At 41.4% G+C, this 27,965-nt stretch overlaps 1 protein-coding gene across 8 annotated transcripts in view; it reads left to right on the forward strand.

Annotated features, from left to right (window-relative positions):
* RAI14 (retinoic acid induced 14) overlaps positions 1-22,280 on the forward strand; it is a 147,580-nt gene extending 125,300 nt beyond the window's left edge. For 3 of the 8 annotated variants that reach the window (XM_079918046.1, XM_079918045.1, XM_079918052.1), the window contains 13 exons: positions 1,412-1,469; positions 2,178-2,248; positions 3,797-3,903; positions 4,856-5,034; positions 5,291-5,319; positions 6,540-6,632; positions 7,548-7,634; positions 10,051-10,108; positions 12,999-13,117; positions 13,777-15,312; positions 16,504-16,632; positions 19,534-19,599; positions 20,422-22,280. In XM_079918046.1, coding sequence (XP_079774172.1) covers positions 1,412-1,469; positions 2,178-2,248; positions 3,797-3,903; positions 4,856-5,034; positions 5,291-5,319; positions 6,540-6,632; positions 7,548-7,634; positions 10,051-10,108; positions 12,999-13,117; positions 13,777-15,312; positions 16,504-16,632; positions 19,534-19,599; positions 20,422-20,499 — 2,610 coding nt within the window. In that variant the 3' untranslated portion in view covers positions 20,500-22,280. The remainder of the gene's footprint in view (positions 1-1,411; positions 1,470-2,177; positions 2,249-3,796; positions 3,904-4,855; positions 5,035-5,290; positions 5,320-6,539; positions 6,633-7,547; positions 7,635-10,050; positions 10,109-12,998; positions 13,118-13,776; positions 15,313-16,503; positions 16,633-19,533; positions 19,600-20,421) is intronic. The other 5 variants (XM_079918047.1, XM_079918048.1, XM_079918049.1 and 2 more) reach the window with 5 other exon arrangements.
* The last annotated feature ends 5,685 nt before the right edge of the window (positions 22,281-27,965 follow it).

Genomic DNA, 27,965 nt, shown 5'->3' on the forward strand with positions numbered 1-27,965 from the left:
CTGTGGAGGACTTTGCAGTAAAGAGCAACACTGACGGTTTAGAAGTTCACTCTATTTGTATAGAGAATTGACTAAAGAGCTGAGGACGGCCAGGTGGCCATCAAGGCTGTCCAGGTGAGCAGGTGTTGGCTCAGACCAGGTGGTGACAATGGAGGAAGGGAGGAGAGTAGATCGGGGTGTGTTTTGGGGACAGAATTGACAGGACGTGGCAGGAGGAAGAGGAGAAGAAATCAAGGATGACTCGGTGGTTTCTGGCTCAGTGACTAGACTGATGATAGCACTGTTGACAGAGGCAGGGACTGCTCGGGCTGCGTGGCGGGGAGGGGAAGCCAGAAGTGTTGGCTGTGCTGCGTTTGAGACATCAGGCGGAAATGTGAAATAGGCTGTGGGTTGTCAAGCCGGGGGCTCAGAGATGCCATCTGCTGTGTACAGATATGGACACTGGCTGTAGCCCAGCCTGTCTGGCTTTGAATCCTGGCTCTGCCACTTACTGTGACCCGAGCAAATTACTAACTTCTTTGTGCCTCAGTTTCCTCATCTGTAAATGGGGGTAATAACAGTATCTAACTAGGATTGTCAAGAGCCTTAAAACAATTCTTTGAACAGTACCTGGCACATACTAATAGCCAATGCTTACACAGTACTGTTGTCACTGTTAAGATATACACTAGGGAGGCATTAGCTTCTAATGGGATTTTGAGCTATGGGTGTGGTTGAGATTACTGAGGGAGAGAGCTTAGAGAAAGAACACTTAGGAGCCCCACAGTTTTATGTTTGGCTAAAGGGGCAGGCGTGGCCAGAGCAGTGGGGGGAAAACCAAGATCGGATGGGCCAGGCAGGGCTCTAGGGGCTAAAGGAGAGAGTGTTTGGAGAAGAGGGAGTGGATTGCCGGGGAGAGGTTGGTAAGAGGAGGGCAAGCATGTTTGCCATCGTTGGAAACACGAAGGTGGCTGGCCACTTGGATCAGGGCCATCCCTGTGGAGTCTTGAGGGCAGACACCCAACTGCAGTGAGTCCAGGAATAAATGGGAAACATGGCTTGTGTGGGACAGTTCTTAACAGGAAGTTGGTTTTGTGATGGCGGATAGAGAATTAGGGCAGGAAATGGGGGGAAAGGTGGGATCAAGATGAGAAATCCTAGAGCATGTTTGTTAGCTGGTGGGGATGATCTGTTGGCAACAGAGTTGATGGAAGAGAGAGGGGACGGTCAAAGCAGCCAAGAGGTGACAGTTCACCTGTGTCATGATTACTTGGAGATGAGTCTCCCTCCCCATGAGACCCTGGGCCCCTGGAGCACAACAGTTGGGACTTATTCATGTTTATTATACTTTTCTTAGGAAGTTGCATCATACCTTGCAGGAAAAGGATGAACTGAATTTTATTCTACGTGTTTATTGATTTTTGTCTTACAGTCTAAATGCCCAGCCGAAAGTATCGACAGCTCTGGGAAAACAGCTTTACATTATGCAGGTAACTTTCATTCTCTTATTTGTCTTCTTCTGCCATGAGAAACAGTAAGTGTTCGTTCTCCTTATTTAAGCCATTAACCTTGCCATTGTTATTCCTGATGCGGTGTTCTGTCGTCATTCGTAGACATCATTCCCATTTTCCTCAGTTTGCAAATTGTGTAGGGTTTTACGGAGGAATACAGCTAGAATTCGTCAGTCGCCTGCCAAACAACTAGTAAAAATTGTCCTGGTTATTATATTTTAATTAACGTCAGGTTCTTGTTTAAGAGATATTCATGAGCATTTGTAGATTTCAGGTAATGTGTGGTACAGATTTTTTTTTTACTTGGGGATCAAAAGGAACATCAATCAGTTTTATTTATCAACATTTGGTTTTACTATCTGTCACACAGTTTCAAGTGACGAAACATTGGTACTGAAGTCCAGGATGATGAGATTTGCAAATTTCTTTTAGTGCTAGTTGAGGAAAAGCTAAACCAAAGGTTTGCCTGAAGGCAACAACTGGCAAGCACTGCCTTTAGGTCTGGATGACACCGAAATTAAACAGTAATTTAAAACGCCACTTAACCATTCTGACATCGTTTCTCTTCAATGCAACGTATGCAAACTGGGTGGAAGGTGAACTTTTCCTTCATAGAAGTGTTTGATGCCCCTGGCTGTGAGAGTAGCTTTGTGATTGGCTATGGTTTCTGTGTCTTCTTTCTCTCAGCGGCACAGGGCTGCCTTCAAGCTGTGCAGGTTCTTTGCGAGCACAAAAGCCCCATAAACCTCAAGGATTTGGTAAGTACCAGGTGACCACTAGACGTGCAGATGGACACTGGTGTCTAGAGCACCATGGGCTACTTCTGGGAGTCACGAAGACCTTAGAGACCCAAGCATTTGGTAAAAGTCTATTGCTTTCCGACCTAGATCCTCCTGTGCAAAACAGATTTAAGTATTATCCCCGTTGGTCCTTAAACCGTTAATAAAGCGTTTTGCAGCATGTGCTTCCTCTGTTTGCTTCTAAGGATAGACACGTGGCTTACCAGCAACCTAAATACGAATAAGGCTTAATTTCTTGATTTTTATAAATAAAAAATAAGTCTAAATAGAAGTTCTATTATTTTCTTTTTGCACCCCATATATTACCTTTGGTACCAGGGTTTTCCGATTTTAAAGACCACTTGTAGCCGATTTTGCCCTTGCTGGGCTATTTTGAGAATAAACTGACATGCCTACGGCTCCTGATGATAGGGTTAAATTTCCTGCTGTAGCATGGGACTTGGCATGTGTAAGTTATACCTGATGGGGACATTGCGAAGTGAGCATTGAGAATCTGTAAATAAATTCACGCTCCCTGAATCTCGGTACTTTATAACCAGAAAGTATTATAACTTCACAGAGATAATTTTCTAGAAATTCTGAAGTTCGACTTTGAGTGGATACTTAATCCTTAAGCAGCAATTGTATTTTTAAATATCCCCACGTTAAAATAATTGGATATATTGTAACTTTTTTTTTCCTTTTCCTATTTGAATACGTCCACCTTAAAATTACTGTCGACCCCATTTGTGGGGTATGTTCAAGGCAAGAGCAGAATAAAAGCCTCTCTTTATGGTTTACATAATTTGAGTCAGACCCCACTTCAAATTAAGATTCTGGAAATTGTCACCTATAAATTCTAGTATTTTTTTTTCATTCGTTTCTTACTGTAATGTTGAGATTCTTAATCCATTTTACATAGTTTGTATGAGTTGGGATCTAATTCTTTTTTCTAAAGGAACTGCCAATTGTTATATTAAACAAATCATTCTTTCCATCAGTCCCTTTATCTAGTCATGTGTCAGTAATGAACAAATGAACTCTTAACATATGTTTCGATACCTAGTAAGATTATGAAAGGGTATGCTTTCTGAGAAGACTGGTGGCATGGCAGGATACTAGGATATGTGTAGTTCACTAGAAGAAACTGCTTAGAGCAGTGGGACCTACAAATGCCATATGGAAACAACCCTTCATTTCTCCAGAACCATGGAGAACCATTTCTCAATAAACATGGTATACTTGCCTCGAGCCTTTACATACTTGGCGTTCCACTTTCTCTCACATCATAGTTGCAACAAGCAGCCCGAGAGACCGACTCCTGAGGAAAAGCCCACAGTCAGTGGGATTCCATAACAAGGGTAGTGTTAGGGTGTGACGTTGGCCTATTAGGGGGCAGACTACTTTGGTGGGTCAAATGTAAGACCAGCAGGACAAGTCAGGAATAAATGTAGAAGGAATAAGGACCTTTGCAGTTCCGGCATTTGTCATCTAAGTTATAAATCTTAATCTGAATTTGTCTCCTAGGATGGGAATATACCACTGCTTCTTGCAGTACAAAATGGCCACAGTGAGGTCTGTCGCTTTCTCCTGGATCATGGAGCAGATGTAAATTCCAGAGACAAAAATGGAAGGTACCACAGAATTAGAAAGCATGTTATTTCAGTGATATCCACATTCTGAGAAGCTTTCAAAATATCAGAGATGTATTTTGGATCGTTTGTTTTAAAGCAGTTTTAATTTCTTTCTTTTACTGATTTCTGCCTTTTTGGATAATTAAGAATCTGTTTTGGGCTTCCCTGGTGGCGCAGTGGTTGAGAATCTGCCTGCTAATGCAGGGGACAGGGGTTCAAGCCCTGGTCTGGGAGGATCCCACATGCCACAGAGCAACTAGGCCCGTGAGCCACAACTGCTGAGCCTGCGCGTCTGGAGCCTGTGCTCCGCAACAACAGAGGCCGCGATAGTGAGAGGCCCGTGCACCGCGATAAAGAGTGGCCCCCGCTTGCCACAACTAGAGAAAGCTCTCGCACAAAAACAAAGACCCAACACAGCAAAAATAAATAAATTAATTAATAAACTAAAAAAAAAAAAAAAGAAGAATCTGTTTTGACTTAAAAAATATTTTCCCCAGACCTCTGGGAGCATCATTGCTGACTGTGTCTGTGATGAGATTATTAAATGCTAAAATGAATAGGCCGTTTCCTTTGCCTTTTCATGCAAAATAAAAGTAAACATATTGGTTGTTTTTTAAAAACAGTCTTTATAATGTTATAGGTTGTTTAAAAAACTTGATTTGTAAAAAAGGCAAGATTTGTGCCAATCGTATTAAATTCCATCATATTTAGAAGATTATGTCTATGTTATTTGACCTAATATTTAATGTTCTGATTTAATCTGAAGTTTTATAAAACAGCAACCCAATTTTATTTTGATAGCATTCCACTTTGAATTTCCTAGAAAATTAAGTGTAGTACAGGTTTAACTGCACTTAGTCTTCTTTCCTCTGTTTTTAAGACAAATGAAATGATTTCCTAGCAACAAGTTTTCACATTTTGTGTACTAATTTTTTGTCTCCTCATTCTTTAGAACTGCTCTCATGCTGGCTTGTGAGATTGGCAGCTCTAACATTGTGGAAGCCTTAATTAAAAAGGGGGCAGACCTAAACCTTGTAGATTCTCTTGGACACAATGCCTTACATTATTCCAAACTCTCAGAAAATGCAGGAATTCAAAGCCTTCTATTATCAAAAATCTCTCAGGATGCTGGTATGTGAAAGAAAATAGCCAGTGTTGTTTTAAATTTATCCACTCCATTTTCCCCAAAGGTTAAAGGAATTTGTGCAATATATTTTATGATTCTTTTAAATATATTTCTGGAGAAAAATAGTGTTGAATATTGTGTATGTTGTGTGTATGGGTGTGTGTGTGTGTGGGTGTGTGTTTATATACCCCGCCACCCAAAGTGCATATGAGTGATTATGGTTCTTATAGGTTTTTTTTTTCCCTCACTTTTCTTCTATAGATTTAAAGACACCAACAAAACCAAAGCAGGTATTTATCTTTGGGGATGGAGATTCTTTTTCATCATTGCCTGTGGGAGTTTGAACATGTTCTAATTAAACCACTCTGTGGTCCGTTAGGAAAGTGATAAAGACTATGCTGAAACTACTTAAGGAGTAAAATGTCTTTGGAATAAATGATTCATTGTAAGGTGGTAAATATTTTCTTAATGATTTACCCTATTTCCAAAGCATGTAACTTTAAACTTGCTACTTATATATTCATCTTTTTCTGAAATATACTAATATTTCCTACTGGTGTGAAAAGGTTTGATGTGATTTTAACTCTGAGAACAACAGTATTTTAACTACTTGTAATATCACAGGAATTATAGAACTCTGTCCATAGCCATGTTAGTTAATGAAAGTAAGAGATTTAGCATTTTCTTTTATTTTAATTAGAGCTTTTCTAAAATGTCATTCATTTTACACAGATAGAAATTGAAAAGTTTACCCTGTTACTTTGGAGTTTTTCCTAAAAGCATAGTCACCTCTGTTTATTAATGAGATATATATTTGGCTGTTTTATTTATTTATACATCAAGGTTCTTGAAAAAATTATCATAATCAGCAAATACTTGATAGTGAATTTATTTTGTACCAATTGTGTTATATTTATCCATAACCTTCAGAGCTGAGGTTCTCCCTTTTTTCCCATATTTATGGTCATTCCTTGGTATCTGCAGGGAATAACAAAACCTGCAGAAGCTCAATTCCCTTATATAAAATCGTGTGATACAGTTGGCTCTCTGTATCTGGAATTCTGGGATATGCAGGTGGTTGAATCTGGATGTGAAAACTGTGGATATGGAGGGTCAACTGTATACTCTTTAAGAAAAGGACTGGAAGTAATGAAAAGGTCGGGGAAATACCACTGCTTTGCATTAAGATGGAAGCTAGACTATGAATGTATTCTGGGTTCTAAGTTGTGGTAAACAACCCCTTATTCTCTACTTTCCCAGTTCTCCATACCAACTTAATCTGGTTTTGTCTTGTGTTTTTTATTTTCTTGCTTTAAAGCATGGGCTGCTAGAAGAAAACTTGGAGCATGCATATTACTTATTTTTATGTTGGTAGCAGATTTCAGATCTGGATAAAGTAAGAAATGCATGAACTGTTGAGGTTTTTCTCATTTATTTGATGAAGCTATTTACTCAGACTTTACTAACCTAACTAACCCACCTCCATTCTTTGGACTGTGACAACTTTCAGCATGATCAAGTCTCTAAAATAAGCTCAGAGAGAAGTGGAACTCCAAAAAAACGCAAAGCTCCACCACCTCCTATCAGTCCTACCCAGGTAAAAGTAAAAGAAAACCAACAATGAACAAACATATAACAACAAAGCCATAATTTTGTCATTTTGTGTTTAGGCCAAAAAGAACTGTTTTAAAATTGACCCTTAAATGCTTATTTGAAATTTTCTGTAGTGGTTTTAAATTACAAGTAGTGGTATGAAGAATTTTGATTATTAGTATGGAAATAATGTTGATTCTTATTTCAAAACTGAAGAATTGAACCATATCTTTTTTAAAAACCTCAAAATTCTTAAAATCCATGACAGGAACTTTTTCCTCGAGATAATGAGCTCAGTGTACTTTCAGAGCTCGTATTAACAGCTCTAGTAAAGTGGGGGAGAATGTGTAGCTGGTGAGGCGCTAGTTGAAAATGAATTTTAGTTGGTTTATTAAACGTTGTTACAATACATTTGCCTTTCCTGTTACACTTAAGGTTGACTAATATTAAAAAACAGCTTTCATTTCTGAGCTTATGGTGATTACTGAATAGAGGAGGAAGCTTGAATATCTATGAAATGGTAAATAAAAACAGGCCAGGGTTTGTTATTAAAAGAATCATAGGCCATAAAAAGAATAATCCATATCAAATATTTGAGCAGAATATCTCATCCAGTAAGTAATGTTAAATACATTAGCATATTCATTAACAATATTCTCAATCTGCAATAGAAGTTTTATAAATTTTTAACGTTAATTCTAGTGAATATAGGAGTGAAGTTCCGTAGTTAATTCTACTGGGCAAACTTTCAAAAAGTATTTGAGGTAGCTGAATTACACTGAAAATATGTTACCCTTGAATTAATTGAAACTAAGGATAATTATTGTTAGATTTATTTGCATTGGTTAAATAGGCTAATTCTTTGGCACTGTAGAAGACTTTGAAAAAGGACTCTTTATTGATGGTTTTCACTTTGTTTCTTTAGTTGAGTGATGTGTCTTCCCCAAGATCAATAACTTCAACACCACTTTCAGGAAAGGAATCAGTATTTTTTGCTGAACCACCCTTCAAGGTATTTCCTTTCTGTGTCCAACTTATTATTGAATTTTAAGGTACATAATAGATTTACTTTAAGTTACACAACACTGGGCGAAACAGAATATATTTCTCAGTCATTGGTTCAAACCTTTTCATCATAAAGCACCCTTTGATTATTTTTCCTAGCATGGGCTCCATACAAAAAGAGTAGCATGAATCAATTATATTTGTTAGCTAATATTTAATTTTCTTCATTTAAAAAGGACAAAGATAAGACTTTAAGATCACCAGTCATCTTACCAAATTGAGTTGCTGTAATACTAATCAAAAAGAAAGAAATGGTTATTCTCTGATATCTTACTAAGAAGTAATTATATATTATTATTTTTAATTTATTTTTTTAATTGTATATTTTTAATTAAACTTTTTACTGACTATAAAAGTAATATGTATTTATTTTAGAATTTTAGAAAATCCATTAGGTCTTATTCTACCTGATTCTCTAGACTTGTGGTTGGAAAGTATTTTAAGGAACGGGAGGGTATTTCAATTTAATATCTGCTTACCTAACAATCACTAGGAAATTGTACTTGGAAAGAAAGTAAAATCTATAATTGTTAAAATGAAATTTCAATGGCATAATTGTTTATTCTTTTCTCCCTTCTAAGAATTACTAAAAATGAATTTTCTTTTAACTTGGATGCACATTGATGTGGAAAAGATTCTGTCAACCTATCACTTCCCTTGCTTTAACTAGATTTTATTAAAATACAAGGCAAGGAAAGCAAGTTATGCTCTTATAATTACCACCCTAGTATCTTCTAATATGATTGTGGCTCAAAGGAGGCAATGCGTTCCAAAGAATAATATCACAAATTATGTTTTTCAGAAATAGAGTGTAAAAAGACTTTTATTTCTTTAAAAAAAATCACAAAGAGATAAAAAGGACACAATTTAGAATAGCTAAAGTTTAAAAAGATTAAAAATACAAATTGTTGGTGATGACGTGGAAGAGTTAGAACTCTCATACTCTGTTGGTTGGATGTCAAATGGTACAACTACTTTGGAAAACCATTTGACAGCTTCTTGAAAAGTTCAACATACCTAACATATGATCTAGCCATTCACTCATAGACGTTAACCCAAGAAAAATGAAAATATATGTCTCAAAAAATCATATACACAAATGTTTATAGCATCTTCATTCAAATATCCCCAAACTAGAAAAGATCCAAATGTCCTCCAACAAATGAATGGATAAAGATAATGAGATACATACATATAATGAAATATTACTCAGCCATAAAAGAGAATGAAGTGCTGGCCAAGCAGCATGATGGATGCATCTGAAAACCATCATGCTGAATGAAAGAAGCCAGGCTCAAAGAAATTCATCCCCTCTGACATTCCATTGATAGGAATTCTAGAAAATGCAAAAAGGAGAGTAGTGGTTGCCTGGGAATGGCAGGGATTGGCTGTGATGAGGAAACTTTTAGAGGTAATGGGAATATTCTGAATCTTGATTATAGTGGTGGTTCCTTGGGTGTGTATGTGTCAAAACTCCTCAGATTGTAAGCTTCCAATGGATGTAGTTTACTGTACCTTAATAGAGTTGAAAAATAAGCATTTATTTTTTTAAGTGAAAATACAGCTTTTTTTATGATAAGCACTTGCCAAAAATGAGCCACCTCATTTTTAGCATTTGAGCCTTTAAGAAGTCTCTTTGCTGAACAGTTCTCTCTTTTATCATGGTCTGCGGCTCATCTAGATAAAACATGGCAATTTCTGGCAAGTGACTGTATTTTGTTTTGGAATGAGAATCTGGCTTTGAAGGTAAAGAATTTTTCCAATATGTTAATGGACAGAGATATTCAGGGATACAGGTTTAGAGGAAATCTTTATGGGATTGTCAATCCACAGCCATAAGAATTTTTATTCCCTTATAAAGTTACCTTTATTTCCTGTGACAGGTCTCATTTACTATCATTTCCCTTAAAAATAATTAATAATAATATATTAATAGTTAATTTATGAAATGATAAAGCTGAAAAGTGCTTCTAATGTATTTTAATGTATTACCCAGATAAGTGAAACTTCTGTTTGACTCTGTTATGAAAGTAGTATTCACCATCTCAAGCTTTAAGCACGTAGCCCACTAAATTAGCTATTATGTAATTTTATTATAATCTTCAAAGATATTTGTAATATACTTACTGAAATTTCTGAAAAATATTTTGAGACTATACCCTCTGGAACCTCTAAGTGAAAATTGCACCTCAGGAGATAACTGTCACTTTTATTGTATTTTAAAATATCTTCTTTCCTGGAGATTATCTGTTTTTCTAGTAGGATAGCACCAACTTGTATAAACTCAAGGAGGAAAATTTGCTTGATTCTTTTGTAGAGTGTTCCATTCAGGAATATTCTTTTAAGTCATTTTTGTGTTCCAGCAGGCTGAGATCAGTTCTATACGGGAAAACAAAGACAGACTAAGTGACAGTACTACGGGTAAGATGAAGGGGCATTTTTGTTCCCTTGACCGATCTCTATTTCATGTTCCTCTAAGAGAGCAAAGGCCAAGCAGGGGTACCCTGTCTGGGGAAGTTGGAGAATCCAGGGTGCCACCCTAAGGCTGCCAACGGTGCACAGCCTGGTACTCTCTACTTCAGGGGGCTTTCACCTAGATTAAGGAGTCCCTGAGCTTGGGTGTGAAATATATCTCTGTTTTCATCCGTTCCTAATTTAGCATTAGCACTTCCTTCAATTATGAAGATAGGCAATAAGCCCCAGTGGTATTAGCAGATCACTGATTCTGACACCAAGAAAATTCACAGATAATATCATATCCCCTCGCTGTTATTACAGATACCTTGAAAGATCATTTACAGTATCTCTGCTAGAAATTATGGCTGTTATTAGACCTGCTTCCAGATCTTGTTGTTTGGTGTGTTACAAAGGTCGCCAATTACTGTAACCTGTACATTCTATTTTTTTTAAACATCTTTATTGGAGCATAATTGCTTTACAATGGTGTGTTAGTTTCTGCTGTATAACAAAGTGAATCAGCTATACAGATACATATATCCCCATATCCCCTCCCTCTTGCGTCTCCCTCCCACCCTCCCTATCCCACCCCTCTAGGTGGTCACAGAGCACGGAGCTGATCTCCCTGTGCTATGCAGCCGCTTCCCACTAGCGATCTACTTTACATTTGGTAGTGTGTATATGTCAGTGCCACTCTCTCTCTCCGTCCCAGCTTATTTTATGCATCTTAAAACATCGTTTTGAGATGAGGTCCATAGGCTGTACGCTGCCAGCTAGCGGCCCTCCTCACAACTGGGCAGCAGGTTATTTCTTGAAGGGAGAGCCAACTGAGCACCTCCACGGCTGCCACAATCTAACTTTTCTACTTCTGACTTTTAAAAGACACATACAAAGAGTGTTAATGAAATCACAGTGAAATCACACACTATCATATTGTCTTCACCAAGACACGGTTTAATTCATTGTATCGAGTCCATCCTGTTGCTTTATCCTCTAAGAATGTAGGACGGTATATGCAGAATCAATTTGAAATGTAGAGCAGATTACTTCAAAGGCCCCTTTTTGCTCCAGCACTCAGTTTCTTAGTCTGTTATGTATTTCATATGTGTTTGGAGCCCTTAACTTACAGACTTGAGAAATATTAAGAAATATTCCTGGCAGAGAACAATGTTAATATAACTGAACAGTTGCTACACTGTATACTTTAAAAGCCATCCATCATGGCTTAGAAGTAATTTTTGTTGCTTAGAATTACCCTCATGCTCCCTCCCAACCCCCTGGTTCATTCCAAGCTGACCAGACTCTTTGTCAAGAACACTCATAAAGCTGTGGTTTAGACACCAGACATGATTAGTAAGCATTTCTATGAAGAAATGTCATTTTGTATCCTTCCAAATTAAGATTAAAGTTTTCGGGCTTCCCTGGTGGCGCAGTGGTTGAGAGTCCCCCTGCCGATGCAGGGGACACGGGTTCGTGCCCCGGTCCGGGAAGATCCCACATGCCGTGGAGCGGCTGGGCCCGTGAGCCGTGGCCGCTGAGCCTGTGCGTCCGGAGCCTGTGCTCTGCAACGGGAGAGGTCACAACATTGACAGGCCCGCGTACCACAAAAAAAAAAAAAAAAAAAAGATTAAAATTTTTATCCTTGCATTAAATGGCTCGAGAAAATTTTTAAGTAACAGTAGAAATTTGGATCAGTGCTATTCAGAGTGTGGTCTCTAAACTGTTGCCAATCTAAAATAACTAAGGAGTTTAGAGCAGAAAGTCATCCAGCCAAGCACACTGTTTTGCCCACCTGACAATTTTGTTTCCATAGGAAGACTTTCTGGATGAAGGAAGCAGTACATTGAGTGACATTCTGGAGGACGTTTCTTGTCTTGTCTCAATGAGAACTTTGAGTAGCACAGCTTTAAAGGTTATTTCAGCACGATAATCAGTAGAATCTCAAATAGTTCTGGTTTACCAACAGTGTTTACTGTGGGATTCAGAGAAGGCTGTTTCATGGTGGGTGGTCAGAGAATGTTTTAAGGAAGAGGCAGAGTTTGCCATGAGTCTTGAAGGATGCCTAAGAGGTATCTAGCCAAAGAGATGCTACAAGGGCAGTCGTATGGATGAAGAATTAAAGAAGCAGCCTTGTGTTGAGAATATAGAGGATGTGATAGAAGCGCTGAATCTGATGAAAATGGGATACTAGAGAAAAACATCAGGAGTTATAAACCTGAAAAAAAGTAGACTGGAGCCAGATCCTATTGGCCTTAATCCAGATGAAGGAATTTGGAGGTTATTTTTAGAGGGAGAGCAATTAAAGCACTTGAACCAAAGGAATGACCCTATCAAAGTATGTTTTAGGAAGATTAGTCTGACAGTGTTGTTGGTACAGGCTACATTTTCACTAGAGGAGAGAGAGAGAGATTTGTTAGGAAGCCATTTGTAGAGTTACCAAGTATGGTGATGAAGTTTGAACTAGAGTGATGGATGTGGGAATAAGAAGTGAACCAGATTCCAGAGGTCTATCTGAAAGGATTCACAGAATGGGATGTATTAGGCATGGGAGGAACAAAAAACAACCAAGGTGTGGCACTTGATTAAGTGAACGGAAAATGTGTGACCGAATCCATCAGTTTTCAGATGTGCTTATTTGTGTCCAGGCACCTAGTATATGTGTTAGGGGAACGCCAGTAAGGAAACCCCAGGACCTGAGAATTGCTATTCATCTATCCAGCTGCAGGGGGCTTTCAGTCATAGTCTGGACCAGGAGGAAGAACTGGATTGGGTAGAAAGTGAGTTTGTAAGAGGTCAGAGAAATAACAGTTTAATTTTTAAAATATTATTTTAAATTGCCTGTCTCTTTTCCAAGGTGCTGATAGCTTATTGGATATAAGTTCTGAAGCTGACCAACAAGATCTTCTGGTCCTACTGCAGGCAAAAGTTGCTTCTCTTACCTTACACAATAAGGAATTACAAGATAAATTACAGGTAGGTAAACAGATTGCCAACACGGTCTGTTCTGTAGGGTTCAAGCTATTGGGTTTTTCAGGGTTAGTCAGGTGATATTTTGTTTTAGACATTGACCTTAGTTTCTTCTTTTTAAAATTAGCCTTAAGCATTTTATAGTTTCAAATTATTTGTTTCTTGAGAGAGTTTATTCATTAACTATTTTTGTAAATTGGTAAATTATATGATTATATACATCGTATGATATATATGACAATATATATACATATATGTGCACACACATATATATGGTTAGTCAGTTATTCACTTAGTAAAGTTGATTACGTAGCAGATTTAAGAACTTGATAAGAAGTAGCTGTACTAAGCCCATTGTCCCTCTTGGCAACTACAATAATATGAGAAACAAAGGAAAAATTTGAGTCAGAGGCTCTTCAGCCAAAACAAATCTCACGTTTTTAAAGTGGCACACATAATCTGTCCTGAGAGAGCACAGAAGAAGCTTAGAGTCATTAGTCCGACTCCCGCGTCCTGGACCGTATTTTTTCACGGGGCAAGAGGACGCGTGCAGAGCCATCCTGCTGCTCTCCCACGTGTAAGTTTCGGAATCACTCTCTCATTGCAGTTGCTTGCTCATCTAACCCCACCTTTGGTGCTATTTCATTCTTGCCTTTTTTTTCCAGGCCAAAACACCCAGGGAGGCAGAAGCAGACCTGAGCTTTGACTTTTACCATTCTGCTGAAACTGACTTGGCCCCATCCCTGGGCAAACCTAGTGAAACCCCTCCTCCAGACTCCAGACCATCTCCATCTGTCTTAACACATTCCTTGAGTAAATCCACTATCGACAGCGATGTCAGAATCCAGCAACTACAGGAGATTCTACACGACTTGCAGAAGAAATTGGAGAGCTCTGAAGCAGAGAGGAGAGAGCTGCAGGCCGAGCTCCAGGCCAGAAGGACAGAGTCGGTGTGCTTAAACAACTCGGAGATTTCAGAGAACGGCTCCGACCTCAGCCAGAAGCTTAAGGAAACTCAGAGCAAGTACGAGGAAGCTATGAAAGAAGTCCTGAGCGTGCAGAAGCAGATGAAACTAGGCCTGGTCTCACCGGAAGGCGTGGATACTGACTCAGGCCTCCGTGAGCTGAGGATCACAGAGGAGGAAATAGACGTGCTAAAGCGGGATCTCCAGAACGCACTGGAAGAAAGTGAACGAAATAAAGCGAGAGTGAGAGAGATGGAGGAAAAGCTTGTAGAGAGGGAGAAAGGGGTGGTTATGAAGCCACCTGGGGAAGAGTTCGAGGAAATGAAAAGCTCGTATTGCTCGGTAATTGAGAATATGAACAAGGAGAAGGCGTTTTTGTTTGAGAAATACCAAGAGGCCCAAGAAGAAATCATGAAATTAAAAGATACACTGAAAAATCAGATGACCCAGGAGGCGGGCGATGAAGCTGGGGACATGAAAGAGGCCATGAACAGGATGATAGATGAACTCAACAAGCAGGTGAGTGAGCTGTCCCAGCTGTACAAAGAGGCCCAGGCCGAGCTGGAGGACTACAGGAAGAGGAAATCTCTAGAAGACGTCACAGCTGAATATATCCATAAGGCAGAGCACGAGAAGCTGATGCAGGTGACCAGCGTATCCAGAGCGAAGGCTGAAGAGGCCCTGTGTGAAATGAAGTCGCAGTATTCCCAAGTGCTGAGTGAGCTGACCCAGCTCAAACAGTTGGTGGATGCACAGAAAGAGAACTCTGTCTCCATGACGGAGCATCTGCAAGCGATAACCATGCTGCGGACCACTGCCAGAGAGATGGAGGAGAAGATAGGCAGTCTTAAAGAGCACCTTGCGAGCAAGGAAGGGGAGGTGGCAAAGCTGGAGAAACAACTCCTAGAGGAGAAGGCGGCCGTGACCGACGCGATGGTGCCCAGGTCTGCCTATGAGAAGCTCCAGTCGTCTTTGGAAAGCGAAGTGAGTGTGTTGGCCTCAAAATTAAAGGATTCCGTGAAAGAGAAAGAGAAGGCCCATTCAGAGGTTGCCCAGATTAGAAGCGAGGTCTCACAAATGAAAAGGGAAAGGGAAAACATTCAGACTCTCTTGAAATCCAAAGAGCAAGAAGTAAATGAACTTCTGCAAAAATGCCAGGACGCTCAGGAAGAGCTTGCAGAAATGAAGAGAGATTCTGAAAGCTCTTCAAAACTGGAAGAGGATAAAGACAAGAAGGTTGGTGAGACTGTACTGCTGTTGAATTTCGAGCTAGTGTACGCTAGGACTTTCAACCTTCACTTACTGCGGTTAACATTTTTACCATTTGTAAGCACTGACCTATTGTGAATGGTCAGCGGCTCCACACATGACTCCCTCTGTCCCCAAAGCCACGTTAAAAATAGGAGGGTGGACATTTATTTAAAAAAAAAACAACTCATCTTCTACTGCTTCCCTCATACCAAAGCATTTTCACATGTGTGGGACATGTTTTCCCTTTAAAAATTATTTTACAGAAGCCCTGCCAGGTGTCAGGGATCAGAAGTGAACCCACCAACTGAGAAGCATTTGTGACCCATCTTGAACTTCTACTCTGTTGGAATCCAGACAGATTCCTCTGTCATATGAAAACCCAATTACTCCCAGACTTGATATTGCTTCCCTAAACCCCACGAGCTTTCCTCTGAGTCAGTATAAAAACCCTCCCCGGGCCCCATTTTCAAAGGTGTACAGGATAATAAGGCGGGAAGTGTGAGGGGCAGGCGATGTGAGATGGGCTGGGCGGGGAGGAAGGAGGAAAGTAAAGGGAAAAGCGGATGATGCTTCCGTGCCTGGATCTGCTCTGCATTCCCGGTCTCCTGGGTCAGATGTTCTGAATGGCATTCATGAGAGCATTTTTTATCTTTTATTCCTTCATTATAATGAATGTTTCAAAAAGAGCTCCTGAAGCCAAGAGACGGGGTGGAGGTGGGCGATTGTCTTCACTACGAGGCAAGATGCCCGGGATACCAGGGTTTCTAAAACTTATTCCTGACTGCCCACGTCAGCAATATGGAGCAAGACCTAGCTGTCTTCAAATAAGGAATACCTGAAATCCTGTTTCTGATTTATTTTTTCAACCGTCCCCCTTTTAAGGGTGAACCCATGTCACAGCTTTTGTTACCTTTTCAGGCCCCAAAACACAGTCTCTCATTCGGGGGGCTCTTGTCTGCATTGGAATGGCCTTAGAGGGCTTTGTTTGGTTTGCCTGATTTTATCTGTTTTTATCTGATTTTATGTTTCATTTTATGGCTTTTCTTTTAAAAATAACAAAGGGGTTGCTGCAGTCCCAGAGGCCAGGAGAGGCTATGTTACAGGTTGAGAAATAGGTGGAGTCTTGCTTCTGCCATCACGTTCTTGCCTACTGATAGAGCTTTCCTTTCTCGCCAGATAAACGAGATGTCGAAGGAAGTCGCCAAGTTGAAGGAGGCCCTGAACAGCCTCTCGCAGCTCTCCTACGCCACGAGCTCGTCCAAGAGGCAGAGCCAGCAGCTGGAGGCGCTGCAGCAGCAGCTGGCTGTGAGTGGACGTGCTTCTGTGGCCTGGCTGGGGGTGTGGGGAGACAGACGGCACACCAGGGGGAGCGGGGAGCCAGCGGGCAGACGCCCAGCCTGAAGGCGTGTTGCGCCTCGGTGAGCAGCTGACTACAGACTTCTGTGATGAAGGCCAGAGAGGGAGCGGATGGATTTCTCAGTCATTGCCTGCAGTGCGATGGGTAACAGGTATCAGTGAGAAGGAAGGGAGGAGTCCACAGGACAGTGGGAGGAGGCCTCTTGTTCGCTCTTCCACTCGCTTTTTACCCTTTCTCCATTCTTCTGCCGTGGTCGTCACTGTCTCTGGCAGCGGCGAGAGCTGTTTCTTATTAGGGGCCAGGATCTCTGGTAGTTGTATGTCTGCATGTCTGAAGCTGCTTCTTGGCCTGTCTCCTGAGTTCACCCAGGAAAGCCCTTTCATGTCTGTATTCGTTTCCGATGGCTATTGTAATACAGCGACACAAACTTGGTTTAAAACAACACGAACTTATTACTACATTTCTCGAGATCCATACGTCTGAAGAAACCAGTTTCACAAAAGTCAAGCCAAGGTGCCAGCAGGGCTGGTTCCTTCTCGAGGCTTTAGGGGAGAATCCATTTCCTTGCCTCTTCTGGCTTCTAGAGTTTGCCTGAATTCTTTGGCTCGTGGCCCCTTTCTCCATCCCCAACGCATATCACTCCAGCCTCTGATTCCATCCTCCCATCTCCTCCTTCCACCTTTGACCTTCTTGCCTCCCTCTTATAGGACCCTGGTGGTTACGTTTTAGATCCACCCAGATAATCAGGATAATCTTCCTTTCTATCTCAAGATCCTTAATCTGCAAGTCCGTTTGGCCTTATAGGTCACACTCCCAGGTTCTACGGATTAGGACGTGGGCATCTTTGGAGGGCTATTAGTCAGTCTATCACAATGTCTGTAAAGTTTTAGTCCTTGAGGGTATGTTACATTTTGCACGTGACGGTTAGTCTATCCTGGACTGTTTCTAGCTTCCATTTACAAACAGGACCTGGATTTTGTGATTTCTTCAGTACAGACTCAATACTGGTGAATGCAGGTTTCTACAGTCCTTACTCCGGCTGGCCACAAAGTACAAAACCAGCTTTTCTTGTGTCGCCAGCTCTACTAGAGCAGTGGAGGAGTAGTCAGGGAAGGAGAAGTTGCTCTTGACTGTGTTTTGCAGGTCATTTTTCTGATCAAGTGATTATCACAGACTTGTAGATAAAGTACTAATGATTTATACAGTCCTTCTTAGTTATTCAATATGCATTTAATGAGCTTTTATGTATCAGTAATATACAAGGTGCTGATGATATAAAAATGAATAAGACACAGTCCCTGCCTTCAGTGTAGTAAGCGTCCATTGATAGGTGCCCAACGTGCTGTGGGCATAGAGAGGCAATGTGCTCACCCAATCTGGGTGAGTCTCTGAAGGCTTCCTGCAGGAGGCGATGGTTGTGCTGAATCTCAAAGAGACGAGTAGGAGGCAGCAGGGACTGGGATGTGGCATTTAGATGGCCCATGGTAGCCATGGCAACCACAGTTCCAGTGGAGGGGTGGAGTATGGATGGCCAAGGCTGGCTGCTGGAGAAGTGACTAAGGAGCTAGGCGTCTGCCGGGGCTGAAGAGTCACAGCAGGAGGCAGGGGAAGCCTAAAGCAGGTTTGCTGCAAAGATGGGAGATGGTGGTGAGGGAGTGGGATGCTTTCAACTGGGATCTCAGAGGCAATGACTGAAGCAGGGCTCTGACCATGAGAGCGGGTGGCTGGAAGGAGGGACAGGTCATGAAGCTGAGGTCGAGGGACTGAGAGGCCAGGGTGGTGGGTGGCTCATCCACGTGGACACTGAAGTCAGCCAAGTGATGACAGAAGCAGAACCGGAAAGGAAGACAGTGATCAGAAGACAAAGCTATAAATGATGGAGTGGAGGCAACCAAGAGGTGGGAGGAAACTGCACAGAGAGGGCTACCAAGCGTACCTTCTACTGGCAGGAACTTCAAAGACTGAGGTTTCAAAGGGTTTCCTTGAATAGGAAGGACGCCTCACATCTGACACTGTTGGGGAGGAGGTGAAACTGGCTACTGATAGACTTCAGTAGATTTTTAAAGTGATCCATATGTGATAGTCTAAATTTCCATCATGACGTAGACAGAAAGGCCTCTTCTTAGACGAGTTAAGAGCTGAGTTGAGATCCTTGAAATAGTCACTAGGAGGAATTGGAATTACAGCTCAACAAGGAGAAATGAAATCATTAACAGCTGTGCTGAGGGACCATTTGAGGTTGGTGCCGTCACCCTGTTGACCTCCTTGGTACGCTGACAGCTAAATCATTGAATTCCCCAGGGATTATACACCACTTGGCTATATAGAAGGTGATCGATAAACTCTCTTTAAAAGAATAATTTTTTAAATTAATAAATATTTGGTCATTGTATACGATAGAAAAGTTGGAAGATACAGAAAACTCTGGAAAAGCTACTATAAATTAAAACTGCCTATAATCCAACCACTCAGAGACAATAACTTTTTGCATTTGACAAAGTAGATAGTTCCTTGCACTGTTTACTTTGTGCGACTATATCTGTATTCTTTGCCTGAGTATGTATATATTTTTTTAAACAAATTCGGGATTATCATATCTAGTTTTTACATGAATTTTTTCTAGGGTTGACATACCAAGATGTGAAACAGGTAGTCTTTTCCCCTAAGAATATTGACAAGCATTCCAAACTACACAATCCTCTGAGTTCACAGCAATTCTGAAAGCTTCCTGTGCTAGTTGCTGGAAGGAATCACTAGGGTAGCGTTTGGCCGCAGCTTTCTCCTAGTTTTTTTGTTTTTTTTTAAAGGTTTCCTAAGCTCTTGAACAATGTCAAATTGTCTCTTTCTAGGAGTGCAAGAAACAACACCAGGAAGTGATATCAGTTTACAGAATGCACCTTCTGTACGCTGTGCAGGTATGGTGTCTGGGGATCCTAAAGAGATACCACAGCAGGTCTTGCCCAAACGCCCATCATGAAACTAGTAGAGCAGATGAGAATTTGAGAAGACAGCTCTTCATTGGAAAGCTTTTTAGAACACCTTCTGCTTTGCTTTGGATTTTGTGTTGGGAGCCCCATGCCCTGTTAACCAGGAGCAGCCTCCTTTGTTGGGAGCTTGAAGGAGGGTGTGGGGGCAGTTGCCCATCAGGAGGAGGGGTCTAGGTGTTATTTTCCGGGTTTGATGACATTCTCAGAGCTATCCGTACCATCTACTGCAACTGTTGGTGCTTTGGCTGGCTGGGCTCATATTCGCTACTGAGATGCCAGAAACCCTTTGCTGAGGAGTCTGGTAGGAGACCCAGCCCCCTCATCCTCCGGAGGAAAAAGAGCAGGGTTGTGTCTTTGACTCAGCTCCTCCTAGAAATGTGGGAATGGGTAGGGCCAACATTTCCTTGAAGATCGGGGAGGGTGGGAGGGCAGTGGGAAGCCAAGGGCTCATCCCAGCCAGCCATCTCACTCCCCAGGTGAGGCAGTGCCAGGATTTAGTTTCTGAGTGTTGTTTTCTTTTGTTTTGGTTTACACCTTTTTGATGTTATTTTTCTAACAAGTGCTTTAGCTTTTCAGTGTTCAGCCCCCCCTCTACCTCTGTTGTTTTCTGCATTTTGAAGTTCCTGTGGGGCAACAGCCTCTGCCTTTTATTCACCTCCTTCCTCGCTCCCCCATGGTCCTGCGTGATTTGTGTCCAAGTCATGATATCGTAGGTTATTCTAATGAGTGTCTTTTGCTGGAATTTCCTAGGGCCAGATGGATGAAGATGTCCAAAAAGTACTGAAGCAAATCCTCACCATGTGTAAGAACCAGTCCCAGAAGAAGTAAAGTGGATTCCTTGGCAGGACACTGGCCCCTTGTTGTCCACCTTACGTTAGATCCGGAGTTGCTGGCAACCACTGCCATTGTTCTCATTCGTGGTATCACTGTGACCCTTGTAATAGAGCTTCTTCCCTTTCCAGAGGCTTCTTTCTGAGGATGGGGCCCAGGAGAAGACTGTCCTCCTCAGAACCGCTTAGAAACTTCGAAGCAGCAGAGGTGAAAGATGCTGTCATCCCTTCTGATTCCAGAGCTGGGATCGTCCACGCTGGTGGCAGGCATCCTCCTTGGTACCTGCCCAGCTGAGGGACTTCATCACTGAGTGACACATCGATGCTCCACGCAGCCATGCTTCCGTTCCTACGCTCGGGCTGTGCCGTTCAGCACAGCAGTGTTCTTTTTGCCTTTGGTTTCCTATCCCCCAAACATGACTTAATTTCTAACCAAATTAGTATGGCACTAGTTATGAGCTGCATGCTTTAGACCCTTTATCGTGATAATCTTGTGGATTTAAAAACGCTAATTCCATCTTTTTCTTCCCCATCTGCCTTATATTTCTCACCACCCCGCTTATCAATCTTATAGTTTGATGAGCACTGTTAACTTAGATACGAAGTTTTAAAACAAAAGCAAATTGCCCTTAAAAGTTCTTTTTAAGTAAACCGCTGACATATTGCAAATTTTCTATGCAAACTTGCCTCCTGCTGTTTCTTATGCACGAAGCTCAGGAAATCCAAACATTTGTGTTCAACGAGGGATAGTAAATTGCGTGTTTACAGCCAAAAGAAATGCCTCATCATTTGTAACCTCAATTTTTTAAAAGTGTTTTTTTTTCCTCTACAATATTTTTATTGGCTCTTAAAGATGTTTTCATATCTAAATCCCTAAGTAAGTGAAATTTACATTAGACTGTATCAGCAAAATATTTTTTAGGTAATCATGTTTAAGACTTTAAAAAGTATATAACCTTTTCCTCCGGGTTTTCAGCTATAGCAGGAGGTGGTTCTGTATTCCAAACTCAAAATGAGCCGCCACCAACACCCCTAGACTTCCTGCCATCGTGTTCTCAGAACTGTAGCACGTCTCTGAATATAGTAAATCCTCTTACCCACTGAATATTTTTGAATGCCCCAACTCTACCAGCACCTGTAAATTATCTCTAGAAGGGCTGTTAGTACCAACGAGTTTTTCAACTTTGAAGCAAAAAATCCTGGTAAACATTATGGTGCCTAGCTGAGGTCTTGGGAGAAAACATTCCTGTTCACTTTACTTTCAGGTTAACTTGCTTGCAGCTTCCCTTACAGCCTTGATCTTATTGAGAGATGTAAACTGAATTACGGAAATCTCTACAGTATAGAACTGAAAGCATAGGCCGGCTCTGACAGGGCCGCCTGGGCTCAGAGGCCACTTGGTAGCACTGTGTTGGATGAGGACCAACGACAGCGAAGCAACACCGGCTTTCGAGCCTGGTGTTACCTTTCTTAAGTTGTTTATAGTTCGGCAATTTCGAACACCCTCCAAAGAAAACTGTGAAAGGACTTTCTGTCACAGCACTTAAGAAAACACAAAACCATCCCCCTCCCAGCTCCACACAGAAATGCTGCAGAGTGTAAAACTTGAGACATTTTGTAGGAAGCCTGACAAAGTGTAGCCTTTTATCTTGTTTCAGGATGCATATTTATTACAAGTACTCTGGTTAAATATTGAAAAGTTACATGCTGTAGTTTAGCATTTTGCCTTTGTAATTTACAGAAAGTATTGCAGAAAATAAACTTTTGTTTCATTTTGCATCTCTGTGGTTGATTTGGGGCACCTTTGCAAGCATGCCCGTACAGCTTCTGAAGTTCAGCTAACTAGCGTTTCGGGGCAAAGGTTTTTATACCGTGTTGTGCTCCACCGGTGGCCGTTGTCCGCAGTCTCTCACACAGTGTGTCATATCATTTCGTCCCCTAGCTCCTGGGGTCACCTTGAACTCTACCCCAAGCAACACCCACTTTTGGGCACTTGCATCACAGTTCTTTCATTTAAAATTGCCTCTCAGTTGATCTGTAGTCTTTTTTTTTTTTTAACTATTTAAAAGCTTCCATTAGGTTTTTTTTTCTCTTTTTTTTCTTTGCTTTTTTGAAAAAGTAATACATACACGTGGTTTTTCTTACATTATCCTATCACATTACAAGGTTAATTCATTCCTGAAAAAAACTCCTGTAGGGTGAATTCTTCCAGGTTGAAAGCATAACTGAAACACCAGATGACAAATGAAATGGGTGCAATTATTTAAATAGCTAACATGGTTCTTCATAACACAGCATAACAAGGCCATCTCCCTTCATTAAGGCCATTTCCCTTGCTAACAATACGATTCTACTGCCTCGCTCTCAGCTCCTGTTGCCAAGGCATACCATACATACTCAACTGAACCCTTCCTCAAGCCCCACCTCTGGGAAGAAAAAGGACAAAAGATATCAATGAAAATAATGCAAATAGTGTCTGAGGTTATTACTATTTTAAATTATCGAGTGTGCACCCTGAAAGGAGAACTCACCTCAAGAGAGGCCAACCATTCAACTCAGAAGATGATTTCTTTCTTTTTTTTTTTTTTTGCCACGCCTCCCAGCATGCGGGATCTTAATTCCCATACCAGGGATCAAACCTGCGCCCCCTGCAGTGGAAGTGTGGAGTCTTAACCACTGGGCCACCAGGGAAGTCCCAGAAGATGATTTCTTGGTGACACTCAAATGAGCACTTAACCTAGATAAATCCAAACCAGACTTCTTAAATGAAAAGAACTGCCTCAGATGCCAAAGGCAGGGTCTGAAAAGAAACTGTCATCCTGCAGCAGTGGTTATATATCACAGGATATAATTGTAGGATAAATGAGATAAACTGAAAATAAATCTCTCCTCCTGATTCTTAATTTACCACCCCAGAAGCAACAGCTGTTAAGTTTCTTGAATGACCTAACACATTCTATGTCTGTATGTACATGTAGGCATGTATTTTATTTTCCCCTTTAAATATAGAAATTTCTGGACCATACTTTTTCCACTTAAAACATCCTGGAGGTTGTTCTTTGTCAGCACACACATCCTTTTTAACTGCTGCATAATGTTTCATGGTATGTGCTTTTTTTTTTTTTTTAAACTAACTCCTCATTGATGGGCAATTAATCTGCTTCCAGTATTTTACAGTCCTAAAAGTGATGTGATGACTATGCTATGTATGCATATGTGCGAGGACCATTTGGATAATTTTCAAATTGCACATTTTCACACTAGCTTCCATCATGTGATACAGGAATGCAGAGGATAAAAGTAGAATAGCATATGGGTCATCACAGTGAGTGGGCAAGAATGGCCTTTTTCTTCACATTGGTTACAGAAGAGTCATCAACTTGTTTTTCTTACATACACTTTCAGACTGACTCCAAAGCCTTTAACAATTAAACCCACCAATCTTAAGATAAACACATGATATGCCACGTGGGGAAAATGCTCCCAGAACATGTCGATGCACAACCTTTTGCCACGTGGCCTCACTGTGGAATGCTGGGTGCTGACAGCAGTAGAAACACCATCCAGCAAAGACGGGGGTGATGCAAGGTTTAAAAGGCAGACTGCAAGGCAAAGAGTGAGCTGGAAAAAGTAACAGACGGAGGCATTCACAGGAGCAATTTCTGTTCACCTGTTCAGGGCAGAGAACTGTCCAGCATTCGGGGAGTGTGTGGCATATCTGTGAAAGAAAGGACAAAAGCTCAACTATGACGGTCGCCATAATTGGGTCATAGGACCTGGTTGAGGGAGCAATCAAAGTGGGTTCCAGGAGATGGAAAGGCTCCCTTGAGGAGTAAATCCCCAAGAGGTGGAGGCGAGTAGAAGAGAAGGAAAGAGACATTTCTGTACATTCAGTATAAACCAAGCCCTAAAAATGGGAAGAAACAATATTTCAGGAACGGCGACTGGATGTACCAGATTATTAGTGGAGGATGTGGAGGGGGGAGAGCCAAATAACGTAAGCTTTTAATAAAGGAGGGGGGTAGTAAGAGTTACCTATCTATCACCTTCAGATGTTTTTAAACCTATACTTTATTTTTCAAAAAACCCTTGAGGAAACATTATTGAGATCAATACTTCAGTTTCAAAATCACAGTAAAAATGGAGAGTTTGTTGTTCCAGTTTTGAATTTTTCAAATTTTAGAAACATTTTTAAACAAAACTTTTAAACAAAACTTGAAAAGAGTTTACACTGAACACTCATGTGCTCATCACCTAGAGTCAAGCATTAACATTTTCCTAGACTTGCCTTGTATGCATGTCTATCCACTTATCTATCCCAATTTCCATCCATTAGTCTATGTTTCTTTTTGAGGCATTTTAAAGTAAGTACAGAACATCCACACAGGCTACCCTGAAAATTTCAGTATACATATCATTAACTAGGTTTTAGTATTTGAAATTCTTTCTAGGTAAAATTTACATAACAATGAAATGCATAAATATTAAGTGTACCATCTGATAAGTTTGGACAAGTAAATATGCCTGGGCAACAAACCCTATCAAGGTATAGAACGTTACCATTAGCCCAGAACATCCTCTCATCCTCCTTCCTTAAAATTAGCAAAGCCTGAAGGTATATGGGACAAAATCCAGGAGAAACAAGGCACACACTTCCAGGTGCCCTCTTCCAGTGGAGTTACATGGATATAGCTAATTGTCCCAGCAGTGATGTGTGACAACACTTCGGAAGTCTGGCCAGTCAGATTAGTCCACCCAAGCCTGGGTATCCAGGACTTTATTGGGGATCTATCATGAAGGCTGAAGTACCTGCATAACAATTTCAGCTATTCAGATTCCAGACCCCCCAGAGCAAAAACATGCATTCATCATACATCACATTTTAAGAATGAACTATTTAATCGGATTTGTACCACTTGGCCCAAAATGTCAAGCATACAAAAATGTTCTCAGACAGAATATTCTAATGGATCAGAACTCATTTCCCAGGAGCCAGTCTGAGGCCATTTCTGAAGATAGGCATTTTTAATGAATATGCAGGTTTTGAGCAACCCAGACATGTAAATTAATCCTTTAAACCTATACATTTAAATCAAGTTAAACACTCTGGTAGGCAGAATAACACTCCCCCAAAGAGGCTCATGTCCTAATTCCCTGGAATTTAAATAGTTTATGTTATATGGCAAAAGGAGAATAAAGTTCGCACATAGAATTAAAGTTGTTATTCAGCTGACCTTAAAACAAGATTACCCTGGGTTACCCTGGTAAGGCCTGATGTCATCAAAAGGGTCTTTTAAAGCAGGAGGAGTCAGAGATTTAAAGATGCTACACTGCTGGCTCTGAAGATGGAAGAAGAGCCATGAACCAAGGAAGGCAGGTGGTTTCTAGAAGCTGGAAAAGGCAAGAAAACAATTCTCCCCGAGAGCCTCCAGAAAGAACCGGTCTTGCTGACACCTGATCTCTAGGCCAGTGATGGTCATTGCAGACTTCTGACCTCCAGGACGAGGAGATAATAAATTCCTGTTGTTTTAAGCTGCTAAGTTTGTGATAACTTGTTACAGCAGCAATAGGAACCCAATATACACAGAGAGGCCAGAATCTCTACTAATGGAGAGTTCCTGAAGCTTACTCAGTTTCTTAAGTGTTATTGAGCACTAGTAATAAGCCAGGCACTGTGCTGAACGCTAAAGGCTCAGTGGTGGATATAAGTCTGCTCACAAGAACCTCACATCTGGTCAGACAGGGCCTGCCACCCAGCAGATATTCAGTATTCACTGGGTGGGTGGGCAGGTGGAGATTTGGATGGATGGATTGCCCATAAGGCCCTGCATGACCTCCTCTTCTGCTGACCCACTCTCCTGTCTCTCTTTTCATTTTTTTTTAAATTTTAATTTAATTTTATTTTATTTTTTGCGGTACGCGGGCCTCTCACTGTTGTGGCTCACAGTTGTGGAGCACAGGCTCCGGATGCGCAGGCTCAGCGGCCATGGCTCACGGGCCCAGCCCCTCCGCGGCATGTGGGATCTTCCCGGACCGGGGCACGACCCCGTGTCCCCTGCATCGGCAGGCGGACTCTCAGCCACTGCGCCACCAGGGAAGCCCGACTCTCTTTTCATTCTTAATTGAAACTTTTTCTGTTCTTGAATCCATTAAATTTGCTCCTGCCTCAGGGCTTTTGCACTTGCTATTAACATCTTACAATGCTCTTCTCGACATTTGTGTCATTTGCTCCCTTATTCCCTTGTGGTCTCTGCTCAATGCTACCTTGTCAGAGAAGCCCTTCTTAACTACACTGTATAAGCCAGTATACCCCTCCCCACATCCACATCACTTTCCAGATCCCTTGCCTGACTTTATTTTTCTCCATATAATTTGTTACTTCCATGTCAGGTGGTTCATCCCTTTCCCAAAGCTGGACCCCTTAGCAGGGGCCTGAGACTGGCTGCAGGAAGAGGCGTTTTCCTAATTCACACAAAGTTGCTGCCTATTCCCTAAGCCACCTGCCTTTTTCTAACTTGCAGAGATGTCATATTATTTACTAGCAGCCCTGGTAGAAAAGAAGCTCTAGGAGAGTGAAATCTTTGTCGATTTGTTCGCTGTTGCTTTCCCTAATGCTTAGAAAGAACAGTGTCGGGCACATAGCAGGTATTCAATAGGTATTTTTCCTTGGATGGATGGACAGATGCATGGAAAAATTCAAAAGTAAATGGAGTGCCAAGAGACTTGTGAGAGTCATTATGAGACTCACAAGTGGATGGGATATCGTGGGAGCTCAGAAAGAAGGTATCTAACCCTGCCTTGAGAAGCTGGAAAATGTGTTTTAAGAAATTACACAGTCCAGGGACTTCCCTGGTGGTGCAGTGGTTAAGAATCGTCCTGCCAATGCAGGGGACACAGGTTCAAGCCCTGGTCCGGGAAGATCCCACATGCCGCAGAGCAACTAAGCCCACACGCCACAACTATTAAACCTGCGCTCTAGAGCCCATGAGCCACAACTACTGAAGCCTGAGCGCCTAGAGCCCATGCTCCACAACAAGAGAAGCCACTGCAATGAGAAGCCCATGCACCACAAGGAAGAGTAGCCCTTGCTCACCACAACTAGAGAAAGCCCGTGCACAGCAACGAAGACCCAACGTGGCCAAAAAAAAAAAAATCACACAACCCAAGAGAAAGTTTATTTGCATTTCCTTGTTCTTAGGTCTCACAGTCCTTGAGTTTGGAATCATTTGGAGCTAATCCCATTTGATTGGGGGTTGGAAGAGTCTAAAAGTACCCTATACACATGATTCCTCTGTGTGATTTCTGCAATAGCAAAGCTTACGGTAATCAGGATCAAAGGAGAGTACGTGAACCCGCTGTAAAAGCACTGTCCCCAGATTACTAGCATTCCATTCCGGAGTTAGTGAACAGAACTCAAGCACACTTACCATTGAGACTGGAGGGAAAGCAGCAGTATACAAATGC

Source organism: Stenella coeruleoalba (genome assembly GCF_951394435.1).
Source record: "Stenella coeruleoalba genome assembly, chromosome: 3".
Taxonomy (NCBI): Eukaryota; Metazoa; Chordata; class Mammalia; order Artiodactyla; family Delphinidae; genus Stenella; species Stenella coeruleoalba.